Source organism: Idiotropiscis lumnitzeri, chromosome 5 (assembly GCF_059441095.1).
Source record: "Idiotropiscis lumnitzeri isolate Australia: NSW breed Sydney's pygmy pipehorse chromosome 5, RoL_Ilum_1.0, whole genome shotgun sequence".
NCBI lineage: Eukaryota > Metazoa > Chordata > Actinopteri > Syngnathiformes > Syngnathidae > Idiotropiscis > Idiotropiscis lumnitzeri.
This window is the reverse complement of record NC_142395.1, coordinates 15,305,317-15,320,966: the sequence shown is the minus strand read 5'-3', so window position 1 is coordinate 15,320,966 and position 15,650 is coordinate 15,305,317. Positions and strand designations below refer to the sequence as shown.

The following is a 15,650-nucleotide window of genomic DNA, read 5'->3' as shown; positions in this document are numbered from 1 at the left end:
ATGCTATTTATTTACTTTTGAAGTCATTCTTTGTTAATACACTAAAACCGAAACTGAGAGCAAATAAATCAAACAGTCGTCACTAAACCTGAGGCTTTGTCGTCCTCTAGCGTTGGACCAAGACTATTGCAGTAGGTTTTATGTATATTTGGCCTGACGGTCGATAGGAGGCGTGTCCACAAATTCCACCAGCAAGGGATCATTTGGCATCTGACAGCAGTGCTGTCAGATTGTATACATCATCGTTTATTAGGTTAATGAGGGATACTTTACATAGCTGCACTTGTTTTTAGTCTGTAATACATTGTACAGTTTGTTGTGTATGTATTTATTTTTATATATTTGTATTTGCTATTGTACTTGTTTTACTCTGCTTTCTGCGACCGGGTTAGCATTTTAAATGAGAATGTTTTCAATTGCCTTACTTGGATAATTAATGTTAAATAAATAAAGAAGTACTTAAATTTGGTGGTGGTGCAGTGAACGACTGGTTAGCACGTCTGCCTCACAGTACAGAGATGCAAGGTTTGAGTCAGGCTCAAGCCTTCCTGTGTGTAGCATGTCCTGTGATTCGATAATCACTAGTGAGAGGGCTGCGCTATGCGGAAATCGAGACCAGACAATCTTACCTGGTGACTGTTCAAAAATCTAAAATATTTTCTTGCTTTTTTTACCCCACATTGGTCAAAGGAGGGAAAAGGGTGCATTTGATTGGAGATATACTTGCAAGGCCATTTTCAAGAAGGACCTTTCAAGTGAAGCTCGCTCTCATGAGCCAAGGTCGTCCAACACTCAATAGTGCGCAAATGTGTGTTTCTGTATAGCATTTCTTCAGCCATGGTGACATAAATGATGGTATTATGAGCAGTATTTATTCAAGTGGGACTAAGTAGAACTTCACTGAAGACTACGTGTGAAATGCACGGCCCGCCGCTGCGTGTTTGACACCTGAGCTAGTCCGTCTAACATGCTTTTTCCCCTATCCTTCTCCTTATTCCCCCCTTTTCAGCGCCCCTGACTGTACTGTTGCCACCTGTGCCAAACATGCAGTGCAAACCCTTGAGAAAAACGTAGGGGGGGAGGTGTGACATGCATGCACCAGCCCTGAATATAGTAAGAGTAGGAGGAGCCTGAGTGGCCCTTCAAAAAGCTTTTGCGCTCACCCTGTCTGCCCCACTCAGCCCAACTCCGGACTCAGCAACATGGGACTCACGCAGGACCCCGTCTTTCAGCGGCTGCAGCAATGGTACACGGCCCACGCCTTGAACCTCAACATGAGGCACATGTTTGACGGCGACAAGGAAAGGTTCCACAAATTCAGGTAGGAGGCATCGCAAATAAACCGGGCTCTTCCGCTTCATAATGTTGTTTTGGGGTCAGAGGTGACGGACTCGAGTCACATGACTTGACTCGAGCCAGACCTAAGTCGCCAATTTTAGATCTTGGGGCTTGCTTAGCTAAAAGTAATGACACTCAACTTTGACTTGAAACTGGAATTGTGATGTGTTAACAGCTAAATGTGCTGACAAAAGTGCAAATACAAGGCGCAAAGTGGCAAATGTGTGAATAAGTAAGGGAAGAAAGTGATTCATTTATTAACCAGAAAAGGGGAGAATTTACAGCAGTAAAAAATAGTATTCAATAAAAATAACAACAGTACCTTGACTCACAAGTTTACTTTGTTCTGTGAATAAGCTCATCACTGAATTTCTTTGAACATAAAATGCATTTTTACTATTTTATATTTTTTTTAATAGCAGTGTATTGTATAAAAACAAAAGAGAATGCAAAAAGTGACATCAAGAACCGGAGTCGAGCTTCCTGGGTTGTGGCGGACAGCAACTCCATTGTCAGTCTGCCCGGGTTTACACTGAGCCATGTATTTGGATTAGAATGTATCCGAATGACTAAACAGAATGAAAATGCGCCATATAAGCATCTGAATCAACCGTAACCCAGCCAAAGATATAAAACAAAAAAACATAACAGACACACACACGCACACAATGTGGTGATCGGTGAAACAAAAACAATATGTGTGACGTGGTACAGGTAAATATGCTCTCAACACCGTTTGGATGACTCGGACCGACTGGACGAAAAGCACTGACGAATGCTCATGTCTGTTATTTCCTCCCACCTCTGGTTTGTGCAGCCTCACACTGCAGACCGACGACGGCGAAATCCTGCTGGACTACTCCAAGAACCTCATCACCGAAGAAGTGATGAAGATGCTAGTTGAACTGGCAAGTCATCTCGAGTGCAAAATCCCAGCATTTCCTGTGTCCTTTAACACACCGCGCGGTTCGGCTTTGGCAGGCCAAGTCGAGAGGCATGGAAGCGGCCAGAGAGACCATGTTCACCGGAGATAAGATCAACTTCACTGAGGTGCTCATTTTTCACTCTCTTCTTGACTCGTGTAGACCTCCTTGATGGATTTCATCATTCACGACAGCTGTAGTAACGAGCTCCTTTCACGCTACCTGTAAAGGCTTTATACCGGTCACTGCTCTGGTTTTGAATTTGGACAGGGTACAATAAAATGACAACTATTTCTACAGGCCCAGTAATGATGTATGAAAATAAAAGAACCCTGTCCCTGTTGTGAAACATGGAAGAGCCTCGGTTGTGTTCTGGGGCTGCTTCGCTTCATCCGGCACAAGATGATGTGAATGTTGAATCTGTATCATGTCATCTCAAGAATGTTAGACCATTTTGTAGCTTTTTGACAAGTTACATCAGTTCTGTGGTCTTTATAGCCACATAAAGACAGAAAAAAGAGAACACTGAATGAAGTGGCTATTTAGCGCCATCCAGCACAGGTTGTCTTGAATCTGTGCAGGCTGCAATGACTATCAAGCTGGCAGCCGGCTTGGTCTCAGCCAAAAGTCACGAGTCGCCCAACGGGAAAAAGAACTAAAAACTCACTGCGACAAACACTCAAAACATGGGACTATTGTGATTATCCCTGATCTAAACCCTATTGAACATCCGGGAAATGAGTTGAAAGCTAAAATGTGAGATTGTAAATTGTACGAATGTGTGAATGTGCTTTAGGGCCGTGCTGTGCTCCACGTGGCTCTGCGAAACCGCTCCAACACCCCCATCATGGTGGACGGCAAAGATGTGATGCCAGACGTTAATAAGGTTTTGGACAAGATGAAGAACTTTTGTCATGTGAGTTAAATGTTATAGCAAACAATGTGTAAAGGGGAAAAAAAGTCAAGTCACATCTGATTCTCTGTTTTTTTTTTGCAGAGGGTTCGTAGCGGTCAATGGAAGGGCTACACGGGGAAGAGCATCACAGATGTCGTCAATATTGGAATAGGCGGATCGGATCTTGTGAGTAATGTTTTTAACAAACTACTGGCAAAAAGTATTTTGTCTTTGGGGAAAATTTCAGAATGAACCGAAAATGCGCTGTGACTTTTACAGGTGAACATGATTTCTAAACGCTTGAATGCAACCGTTGAGTGCTTCAGTATTTGTTCGACAACCTCTAACATGTAGCTGAGTGTCAAAATTCGGAATTGATTGATCTCCGACCCCAGAATGTCATAAGGACATTTTTGGATCCAGAGAAATATGAATGGGAGCCTTCGAAACGTTTATCTTTCGAAATGTGGTATGAGCAACTTATCGCTTGATTTGGGGGGGGGGGGGGACGAGGGGAGGAGACAACTACGCAGAGCAGAAAACTGTCGCCGTTGCTCTTGAAAACGTCAAGATAAGCAAAGTGTTTGCGAGTGTGCTTGCTGTCTGCTCGGCCTTCTGAAGTCAAAGCTATATGCACTATTTTTTTTAACTTGTTTTCTCTCATTGCACGAGTCTGACTCATAATGAGGAGGACTATTTGAAATGACAATTCTAATTGAACCAAGAAGTGTATCGGTCCGTTAAAAAAAATCAATTTGTGAATTTTCACGTTCAGCTCCTTATTAAAATCCAGCAAAAAGAAGTGAAACCATGAAAAATTTAAAAAGTCAAATCAAATTCACCAGCAAAGAAGCATGTATCCATTTTACTTGCCGTCTTCCAACGTGATCTGGCAAACGGCAGGGGCCGCTGATGGTGACGGAGGCCCTCAAACCGTACTCCAAGGATGGGCCCGCCGTGTGGTTTGTGTCCAACATCGACGGGACGCACATCGCCAAGACGCTAGCGCAGCTCAACGCCGAGACGACGCTCTTCATCATCGCCTCCAAGGTACCGTGGCGGTTTAACAGCGGCGTGAAATATGATGATGCTGCACTTTGGACTGAAGTATGGCTGGCAGGTTGGGAGTGAAATTGTGCTTGAGGTGCAAAAGACATCATGGAGATGGTTGTCGGTATTTCTTGCTCTCAGTCTGCTTTTGTTCAGTGTTGAGAGAAATTGTTTGCTCGCGGATGTACGTTTAACCAAACTGACTCATTGTGCGTTTTGCTTGCCATCTCGTCAGTAAAAATGTAGCTTTGTAAAGCACAAGTTGAGAGTCATCATTCTGCATTTTGAGGAATTCTAACTGCAGACGCTCTTCCACCGCTTTTGTATTCATCGGAAATGGATTTCATTTTCGACGTTGGAAAAATCCCAGAAGTGCCGACTGAATTTTGTCTTAAGAGACACATTTCTCCTTTTTAGCAGAATGTTGGAAAAGCCGATTTGATTTCGGGCAGCATGGGGGGGTCTTTCCTTTATGCTTATTGTTATTTTTTTTATTTAAATTCTCTTATGTGCCTTGTTACACGCAAAACAACGAAGGCGAAATGCAGCACAACCGTGACAAATATAATAACCGGCAAATTTAACAAGACGAGAGAGTATTTGGAATTAATGAGCTTTTAAAAATTTTACGGTACTATGTTTTCCGTTTTAATGATAATTTTTGTTTTCTGGGTGATTTTTGTCAGACCTTCACCACTCAGGAGACCATCACCAATGCAGAGTCGGCCAAAGCGTGGTTCCTGGAGCACGCCAAAGACGTACGTGAGTGTGCGCTTGGACGGCAGTCTTGCCTTTCATGGCGTAAAAACAACAGCCATTGACAATTTTGTCGTTTCTCTGCAGAAAAGTGCCGTGGCCAAACACTTTGTTGCTCTGTCCACCAATGGCGTAAGTCACCTAATTTACACAACCATTTTCTGTCTATCTATCTCTCTAGCTAGATAGCTAGAGAGTTAGCAAGCTAGCTAGCTAGCCAGCTAGCTACCTAATAATTGTCACTCTTCTATCTTCCAGCCCAAAGTGAAGGACTTCGGCATCGACACAGAGAACATGTTTGAGTTCTGGGATGTGAGTGCTCTTTCTGTATGGCAGCTAGCTATATTTAAGCGCAACTTTGTGACCGAGACTGGACGGCCAAGCCCGCAGCTGGCTGGTAATCAGAGGCCCTCCCCTCGTGCCTCCTCCTTCGGCTATTATTGGTTGTGACCTTCTCCCTTGCAGAGGTTACTGTCCTGGCTGGCCCATAGATAAAGGTCAAAGCCTCACAGGACTGCATTTGGTTGCTATTTTAAGTGCCACCGCTACAATATGGCCTTTATGTCACTATGTCACATGTTTTGGCTCTCACTGTTGATTTGGGGATAAATGCATTTTTTAAATTGTGTTATTTCTGTCTTTTCAGTGGGTTGGGGGACGTTTCTCCTTGTGGTCAGCCATTGGAATGGCCATTGCATTACACATTGGTTTGTATATTACAAGTTATTATGTGCCCCTTTACTGGGCAAGGAACTATAGCAACACATTAGGATTTCTTTTTCTGAGACTGAAATAGATAATTATATATAAAATGTAATAAACTATTGTATCATAATCATATAATGAAAGAAAAGTCTCAAACTGTATGCTATAAATAATATTAACAGTTATAATAGAATTAAAATGATAAGAGTAGCAATAATATATTGTTTTATTTTGCACTAAAGATAATCATATACTTATAAATTGTATTTCACATCTATTCATCTATCTTCTATACTCCTTGATTGCTGGGTGTATTTATTTCAAGAAATATATATCTAAATATTGAAATTACATTTTTTTAAATGATTTGTATTGTTGCATATAATAATAATTATTCCATATTTTATAATATGATATTTCATATGTACGGAAAACTATTTCAATTATATTATAAAACATGTCTAATGTGTATATAATGAGTAATAAATATGTATTTGGTTTACAATACCATGCTAAAAATATTTCCATTTAAAAGTAATCAAACAAAAATTAAACCAATGCATTTGCTACAATACATAAACATATACAATGTATTATATTAAGCAATTATTAATTCTTGTATAGTATTTTGTTAATTTTCCTTGATTTCCTTGTCATTTATCAATTAGTTCATTATAATATATAATATATTGTTTTATCATTTATTGCTAATCATTATTAGGTATTTGTTGTGGGAGCCATTTGTGCAACATGACACCAATCAGGGAGCGGCATACTCTTGTTTTGACAACTTTTTTCCCCCTCATCATTAGGCTTTGACAACTTTGAGAAGCTCCTGGCAGGCGCCCACTGGATGGTATGTCATTCAGGTGGTCAATCTTAAATGCAGAGAAAATAATAATAATAAATTAAAAACTCACCTCCGTAGGACAATCACTTCCGCACGGCTCCCCTGGATAAAAATGCTCCGGTGCTGCTGGCCATGCTGGGCATCTGGTACATCAACTTCTTCCATACGGAGACCCACGCCATGCTGCCCTATGACCAGTACATGCACCGCTTTGCTGCCTACTTCCAGCAGGTTAGCACCTACACTACATGAGAGAAAATCTACATTGCTCAATTTAAGATACAGCAGAATTTGAAAAGTAGTTGTGCAGATTCAAAATCTCTGCAATAAATTGTAATTCCTCCAATTGTAGACACAATGGTGGTGTCAGAAGTGGGATCTGTGTAATGCAAACTGCAACAACAACAATAATAAGTCTTGTACCACATTGTTTACTTAATCGTTACATTTCTGTCTGTTTTGGATGCAGGGCGACATGGAGTCCAACGGCAAGTACGTCACCAAACACGGCACTCGCGTAAATTACCACACTGGGCCAATCGTGTGGGGCGAGCCGGGCACCAATGGGCAGCACGCCTTCTACCAGCTTATCCATCAAGGTACCTGCTCAATGACAGGAAGGAAGACCACTGGGATGTCATTGTGATGGTTTGTGCTTGTCACACAGGAACACGTATGGTGCCGTCCGACTTCCTCATTCCAGCACAGTCGCAGCACCCCGTCAGGGACAACCTGCACCACAAGGCGAGTGCACATATCCATGGCTCCATAATGATAAAAGCTGATGTGTCTCAAATAATGCCACGTGTTTGCAGATCCTGGTGGCCAATTTCCTGGCCCAGACGGAGGCTCTCATGAGGGGGAAGACCACTGAGGAGGCCCGCAGGGAACTGGAGGCCAGTGGCCTGACTGGGGAGGCTTTGGAGAAGATTCTGCCACACAAGGTGGGTCACATGCACACACAGGATAACTCATACGCTAGCTCGTATCGTAATTTTTTGTTGTGCACTTTCAAGGTGTTCCAAGGAAATCGGCCCACCAACTCCATCATCTTCAAGAAACTGACCCCTTACACGCTTGGTGCTCTCATAGGTGAGAACAGTCTAAGGTGTCAGAAACAGGGAGCCATCGTGGCTGTTATTGAGGCGGCTCAGAAAATCGTACTGCCTCATTCTTGTTATAACGCCTACTTTGGCAGTCAGACAGGGCGGCTCACCAAATTGGTGTCAGAAGTGGGACCCGACCATGTCGCAAACTCAGAATTGAGCATTATTATTGTTTTTTTTTATGAAAGAAATAAAAAACTTGTTAATTATAACACAAAGGGCAGAGAAAAACCCATGAGTACAGAATCCCACTTCTGACACCAAAGTGGAGTCATAAGTGGGATCCGTCAGTCATTGCTATGCACACTGCAAATAATAAGAAGTTGGATGAGTTTGCCATTGCAATGCATACTTGCGTTAGAAACATTTCTCATGTCGGATGAGGTCACTCACCAAATCGATGTTTGAACTGGCATCCATCTATGCTGCAATCTCACAACTGATCAATGTCATCATATAGTTCCATAGTTATAAGTGAAATCTTAACTTCTGATGCAGGTGTCAGAACTGGGATTTTTTTTTTAATTCACTGTCTTTTTTTTCAGCCATGTATGAGCATAAAATCTTCATCCAGGGTTTGATGTGGGAGATTAACAGTTTTGATCAGTGGGGGTGAGTCTTTTTTTTTGTTTGTTTTTAATTCCACTCTCACATTTCCAAAGTTAATCCTATTTTTATTATTTATTCCTAATATTATGTTTTGCTTTACTAGCGTGGAGCTGGGCAAGCAGCTGGCAAAGAAGATCGAGCCCGAGCTGCAGGACGCCGCCGAGGTGAACTCCCACGACGCGTCCACCAACGGACTCATCAACTTCCTTAAAAAGAACTTTGCCTGAACACCGTGCTCATGCCGTCCTTTCCATCATTGTGATTCATATCAATTTCCACGTTACAAAGCACTGTGCACGTTTGTACGATGTATTAAAAAAAAAGAAACAAGATCTTTAATATTGCCAAACGAGGCACGGTATGCTGCTGTGTATTTGTTTTTTTGCTTGGCACAATCATAAAATCAGTACGTCACTTCATTCCCACAAAAAAAAAAAATCTTAGTTTTTTTTTTTCATTTTACAGTGTTCCAGTTGATTAATTTTTATGATGTTTAAAACTAAAATTGCAGCAAACCATATCAAGTCATACCTTATATTAGAGAGCCTGATGAGTGTGTTCCACGTCTGTACATATTTTATCAATATGTCCTTATACAATAACACAATGACCAAATAACCTGAAAGTCTCAACATACCCCAATGCTGACTAGATTTAAAAATTACATTTGCAGCCTTCTGCCCGAAGATAGCTGGGATAGGCTCCAGGACAAGCCCCCCCCCCCCCCGCGACCCTTGTGAGGACAAGCGGTACAGATAATGGATGGATGGATAAGTCGTTTTTCAGATCTGAAATTATTTCGTCTATATGATGTATCCCCCCCCAAAAAACTGGGAAAAGTCCTTAATTTTCACTTCAAATTAAGGAAATGACTCCACATCAAGTCACACAATATGTCATATTAAATACCTCAATCAGAATTATCCAGAGCTACAATTATTTAATTCTACGAATCAACTCAACCTGAAGCCACAGTTGAAAAAATTGCTTGAAAATGTTATTCACCAGAAAGTAGGTAAACAAAAACAATGCATTTACAGCAAACCAAAACGAAGGCGTCCATGAGGGCTTTTGCAAAATATAATCACTTTGTTAATTTTCTCTGGTCGGGGCATAATGACGAATAAGTGAGTATAGTGTGCCTGAAAATGTCACTTTTCCTTTGACATGTATTTTATAGGCTCAGGTCTCGAAATAAGGTAAAGTGAGAGGTTCAAAGGTTGGGACAACAGCAACCACTAGGTGGCAGTAGAGCACCAGTTGCACTGCTGCTGCTGCTGACAGAAAAGCGTTTCAGTTAATGACACTCGGAAATGAGCCATAATTTATTCAAGGAAAATATAAATATTAAAATTCATATTATGTTATAAATTTCAAATTGTTTAGTCGTTCACACCTTCCATGACAAAATTCCCAGACTAATACATTTTTCAATTTCAGCTAACGCTAACCCAACATTTCTCGTCACCATTGCAGCTTCAAACTGCTAAATTCACTCAGAACATTTTAAGAAGTAAAATAGTTTTCACATTTGCCTAATTTTCCCTTTTTCCGTATTTCACATTTTCCAAGACACAATTCTAAAATGAATGCAGAAATGTCACGTCATTCAAAACACCTAAAAATACCTTTTTTTCACATTCCAATCTGTGCCACTTTTCAGAATTTTTCTTTTTTTTTTTTTTTTTAGAAAACCACATTTTCATGCAACAATTCCCATAATAAATTGCAAAACATTTGACATAGGCACCTGCTCCTTTCATATTTGTCAACCAATCTGACTTCAAATTGTCCAGCTCATTCAAGAAACTAATATTCACATTCCAACACCAAGTAATTCACATTTTACATAACAGAAATATCCACATTTATACAGCCATTTTACCAATGAACCAACCCTTCCACATGGCATAACCAACTCAAATTCAAACCACTTCAACTTCCAAATGTTTTGCTTGTACGAGACTTCTTGGCAGCGAGTCTTCACATTCCAATACTTCCCACCTTTTCACTCCTTCCACATTCTGAGCCGATTCAAACAATTTTATCTTGAAAGTGCTACATTTTTCTTTCTATTCTCTGGTTACTGCTTAGCATATTTGCTGTTAGCATGTTAGCATTTGAGGAATTTCCTTTGACATAATGCACAAATAAAGAGAGTCATGAAATATTTCTGTTAGCATTTGAGGAATTCCCTTTACAAATACTGCGCTAATACACGGGACAATGTGAATTACTTTCTGTTAACATGTTAGGATTTGAGGAATTGCATTATAAATGCACAAATACTGTTATTTGGGTCCATCATTTCATATCATTTGCGTCCGTTGTTAGATCATGCAGGTGTACCTAATGAAGTAGCCTACTTGTTTTTTTTTTTTTCCGTGGCTGCAGAGAATATCCCAAGTGAGTACAAACAGCAAGAAAGAAGAAAAAAAGAAAGGAGAAGCTGTGGAAGACTGCTGGGTTTTTTCCGGGGCTGTTGCCAGGCAACAATACTTAAGCATGAATCCTAACTTGTCCTTTTATGTCTGCCTCGGAAAGAACTAAACACTGGTGGCACTCTCCATTTTTTAGTAGAACCTGAATTTGAAATGTGTTTTTGTCGTTCTTTTTCATTTTACAATTTTATTTATACTTTTAAGAATTATTTTAGACTTTTGGAAATGTGTTTATTATTGTTATTTTACATATTTCCTTTTTTGGGAGTGTTTTATCGTATCACCTATTTTTTAGTTTGTAATTTGTCTTCCCACAAATGTTTTTACTTTAACTAAATGCATCTACTTTTTGCCATTTTGTTTTAAGTTTTATTTCACTTTTTTTTTAGTTTTTTACGTTTATTTCTACTTTCGTATTTTTGCTTTTACTTATTTGCCTTTTTTGTAAATGTATTTGACTTGGTAAATTTGTGTTGAAATTTTGTGACTTGGATTTTTTATTATATTTTGCTTTTTTGGCATTTTCTCAATTTTTGTAAATTGTATTACAGTTTTTTTATTTTATTTTTTGCATATTGGTCCTTTTTTGTAAATTTCTATCCATTTTTACTTTGAGAATTACTTTTTCCGAATTTGTATCACTACATAGTTTTCCTTAATTTGCATTTTTTTTTTTTGTAAATCAGTTTTTACTTTTAGTCGACAAATTTGCATTTGCCATCTTTAAACTTTTTCTAATTTTGCATAAATATTCTGAATTTATTTTTGCATCTTCTATGCATTTATTTTGACCTTTTCTATTTTTGCTTTAACTTATTTGCATTTTTAAATTTTGGTAAATGATTACTTTTTTGTAAACAAATTATTTTTTGCCAATTTGAATAGATAGATAGATAGATAGATAGATAGAAAGAACGTGAGTGAAGATGGTCTGTTTTATAACGGTTGGCACAATGGCATTGTTTAATGGAGCCGAGTGTCCACTGCAGGTGAACAACACCAGGAAGTCAGATGCTAGGCTGGATCTTGAGTGGACAGCTTTGAAAAAAGTTCCGGTGTGTATGTGGGGGTGTGTGTGCGTGTGTGTGTGTGTGTGTGCGTTCCTGAGATGTTTGCTCAACAATGCCGCCGCGTAGCCTCACATTCCAACTCTTTTATTACAGAGGGAGCTGGGGGCTGTCATTGGTTTCCATGGCGACATCTCCCCCTCAATCCTCCCCACTCACCACCACCACCATCCTAAGTCTCCTGGACAGTACCCCCTCCGCCCGACCTACAAGTTCAAATCCTGCCGAAAAAGGTGGGCGTCTTCAGGGTACCACGGGGAAAGTCGTTGCAACGTTCACCCCAGAATGAAAACTCCCATGCAGGCCTGGAAAAACAAGGACCCCAGTCTGTTTTTTCCCACGACTCCCGCGGCTATATAAAGACAGAGGTCCCGAGGGTGCTCCTTCTCGACCCCGACGTTAGCGCAGACGCTCCCTCCCATCTGTGCCAGAATTCCACATGATGGCTCCCATGTCACTCACTGGAGGTCTTTCCGAGCATCTGGAAGCACGGAAAGGCAAGGTCGCTGCAGTCACGACATCAAGAAGTAAACATCAAATTGGTCCTAGGCTCCATCCCAGCGGTGGACAAACTACAGAGTTACAAAATGAAATGTTGAGTGGTTTCTTTTTACAAATATACATTTTTAAAAAAAATCCCTGCAAAATTTTCATTACACAATTGCGCATCAAATTTGGTGCTACTATTTTTTTATTGAGTTTTACTTGATGTAAATTTATTTTTACTTTTGCAACTTTCTATGTCAATGTTTCCACTTGCATTTTTTTTCTTTTTCATGCTTTTCTTTTTGATTTTGTCTTATTAATTTGCTTGTTTTCACACACATACATTCAGAATAACCCCCCCTCAAAAAAAAATATATAATGTTGCTTATTACTTTGACCTGAATCTTCTTGCATTCTGCGCGTGTTGAGCAACGTTCTGGACATGTTTGTTTGTTATGAAACCATGACTGTGGATGGTATGATAGACAATGACTTCTCAGTTACGATACAGAGAGAATACGAGCATGAGCGTGTGTCTAGACATGTGCGGGGTATGGCTGCCCCACACCTTTGGCTTGTGAGATTTCTGGCCACGCCCTCAACTTTTTGGAATTAGTTACTTTTTTTGGTGCCTAAATTTATTTGGTTTTCTATTTGTACATTCCCAAAATTAAATTGTTAAATATAGTATTTTGCCAAACAAATCTGCTTTTTATCATATTTCTCCCTTAAAATTTGAGTGGTGACTGTACATTTGTTTTTACTTTGTCCGTTTTGTGACATTTGTGGCCCATTATACTTGACTTGATGTTCACAAACTGGCGACATTCTCATCAGTGAGGTCATGCTGTGGCCAGTGAATTTGCTCTCACTTCCTGGCAGCGTGTGTGTGAGAGGAAGGTAGTCTTTTGTACATTGTAACAGAGCTCACCTCTCAAGCTCAGTCACACACACACACACACCCCTACAGTCAGAGGGTGGAACCCTCACACACACATAAAGGCTGCTTTGTGCCATAAATGGCCAAAGTGTCAACCAACACCAGAGCACAACCCAAATGTTGGGCCCAATAAGAGGGCACATTGCAATGAACTATGCTGGCCTGCACGCGCAAACGCACGCAAAACGTGCATGTGTGTGTGTGTGTGATGAACACAGGCCCACCTTGTGGCCCTTAAATGAGAGGGCGAGAGCGGTTCCTTGTGGGACAACATACAAAGGGAAAGTGTGTCCACCATATACAAGCCTTTCTGTCTCGCTTTGCTTTTTGTTTGGCTTAACTTTTTGGTGGAAAGCCTCAAAAAGTTCAATTTGTGGATGTTGTTATGGTTTAGTTTGTGTAAATGTAAACTTTTTACTGTAAATTAATTTCTGCTTTTGTGAATTGTCTTTAGTATTTGACTGACAGATTGTTTTCTTTTGTAATGCTTTTTTTAATAAGTTTTCTTAACTTTTGTTTTTATTTTTCAAATTTGTTTCCACTCCAATTATCTCATATTTGTAAATATTGTTTTTCACTTTTTTATTTATTTTTTTACATAAAATAGTTTTTACTACCGCTTCGTCTTTGTATTTTATAATTTCCTTTGACGTTTTGGTAATCTATTTTTAATTGATATGATGTATTTTTGTTTGCAACCTTTTTTTACTAGTTGTAAGTAGTAAATTGATTATACTTAATTCATACTTTTTAATTTTGTTATTTGGTTTTTACTTGAGTACTTTTATTTGTTGGTTTTTACAGTTTAATTTACTTTTTGTAAATGTTTTTGTGCTTTTGAAATCTGTTCTTTTTTTTTGTTTTGCATACATTTGTTTATGCTTTTGGAACTTATTTTCTAATCAATTTTTACCATTAATTTATTTTGTTATTTTTTAATTTTGTAAACGTTCCTTAAAAACAAACAATTTATTCAAGTTTTTGTGATTTTATCTTCACTTTTGTAGATTTGAACTTTTCACCATTTTTCATCCACCAGAGCCTACAAGTATTGTATGATATCCAACATACAACATTGAGTACGTAGTATTATGCTGTGCTTAGTCATGACCACTTCAGTGTTTAAAATTTGAGTCACTATTCAGCCACCACAACAAGAACCCTACGGATTTCAACCACCTTAACAACAAGAGTCTGAACGTTTTTGTTAGCTACAAAACCACTTTATTGAATAGCAGATTATGTCCTCTACAGTTAAAATGATACATCCTGATTTATTTTTAATACATTAAATAATTTCTCTCTCTCCATGTTTAGATAAATAGCTCTAGTCTTTTTTCTTATGAACCATCTAGGTAATAATAATAATAATAATCGAGACAAAAAAAAAAAGATCATGTGACGTGTGTTTTATGGCAACTAAGCAGTCGAAGGAGGAGCCGTCCTTTTCTCTCTTCCGAGAGAGCAAAAAAATACAAAACTAGACTCTTTATGTACAAGGGATGCTAGGCGTGTGCTAGTATTTTGTTTTCAAACATAAAAATAATCATTATAATAATAATAATATTAAAGGTGAATTAAGGGAAGGTGACGCTGGGAATGTCGGGTAGAAACAATCATTTGCGTTACATTCGCGTCAACATGATAAGTTAGTTGTGGTCAGTGTGTTGTTTATGGACACTTTTTACTCAGTAGTATTGCGTGGGAACAAGATGGCGCCCGTCCCCGCATCCTGCACCTGAGAGGCGGCACCAAGGTTGATTTTGGCCAGAGTTTAAGAGCTCATGGACAAGCATGTACAGTACAGTATGTCGCCATTTTGTGGTTTCAGTCAACAGTGGCAAATGATATATGAATGGATTTTTGTTTTACCTCCGCCAAGGAAGTTATCACGCTGTTTTTAAATGTTTTTTTTTTTTCCTCCTTTCACGAGTAGGTTAGGAATTTGTCCAAGAATATCATTTTGGGACTTAATATCCAGGATTGTGATGACAAAATCAAATGTATTTTTAAAATAATGTGTGTGTGAAGGGTGTACATACAATTAAGCCTATATTTTAAGTTGATGTAAATTTAGAAATTTTAAACTTTCATCACTCAGCTGAAAATTTGTTTTTAATTACAAAACAAAGAAATATTTCCAGCTAAATCTCACCAGATAAAGTGGACTTCAATCTCACAAACATGAATAATTCTGAGATTTACTGTATTTACTATTCATAACTGGAAGGCCATGTCAAATCAAGGCATTCATTTCAACCAGAAAGAACACTAGAAAAGTGGTTAAGTTTAGCAGCTCGCAATCCAAAGCATACCACATCATGCGTCAAACATGGTATTGATCTGGAAAACGGTATTCTTTTTTTTAAATAAATGTGTGTAGCTGCCGTGTCTGAAGCTGTCATGTCAAAAGTAAGTTGAATCCAGACTGAAAATAAACATGGCAAATTCCATTTAACGGGTTCAGGACACACAGATCCACAT

General features: G+C 39.0%; 1 protein-coding gene across 1 annotated transcript; it reads left to right on the top strand.

Moving 5' to 3' along the window:
• The first annotated feature begins 1,185 nt into the window (after positions 1-1,185).
• gpib (glucose-6-phosphate isomerase b) lies at positions 1,186-8,584 on the top strand. The gene is made up of 18 exons (XM_088295908.1): positions 1,186-1,321; positions 2,156-2,246; positions 2,320-2,388; positions 3,058-3,177; positions 3,259-3,342; positions 4,060-4,206; positions 4,893-4,964; positions 5,050-5,094; positions 5,221-5,274; positions 5,609-5,669; positions 6,480-6,523; positions 6,596-6,748; positions 6,987-7,116; positions 7,185-7,261; positions 7,333-7,461; positions 7,534-7,609; positions 8,169-8,235; positions 8,336-8,584. Exons 1-18 carry the CDS (start codon positions 1,203-1,205, stop codon positions 8,457-8,459), a joined length of 1,662 nt encoding a protein of 553 aa, XP_088152034.1. The 5' UTR covers positions 1,186-1,202; the 3' UTR covers positions 8,460-8,584.
• Positions 8,585-15,650: the final 7,066 nt, after the last annotated feature.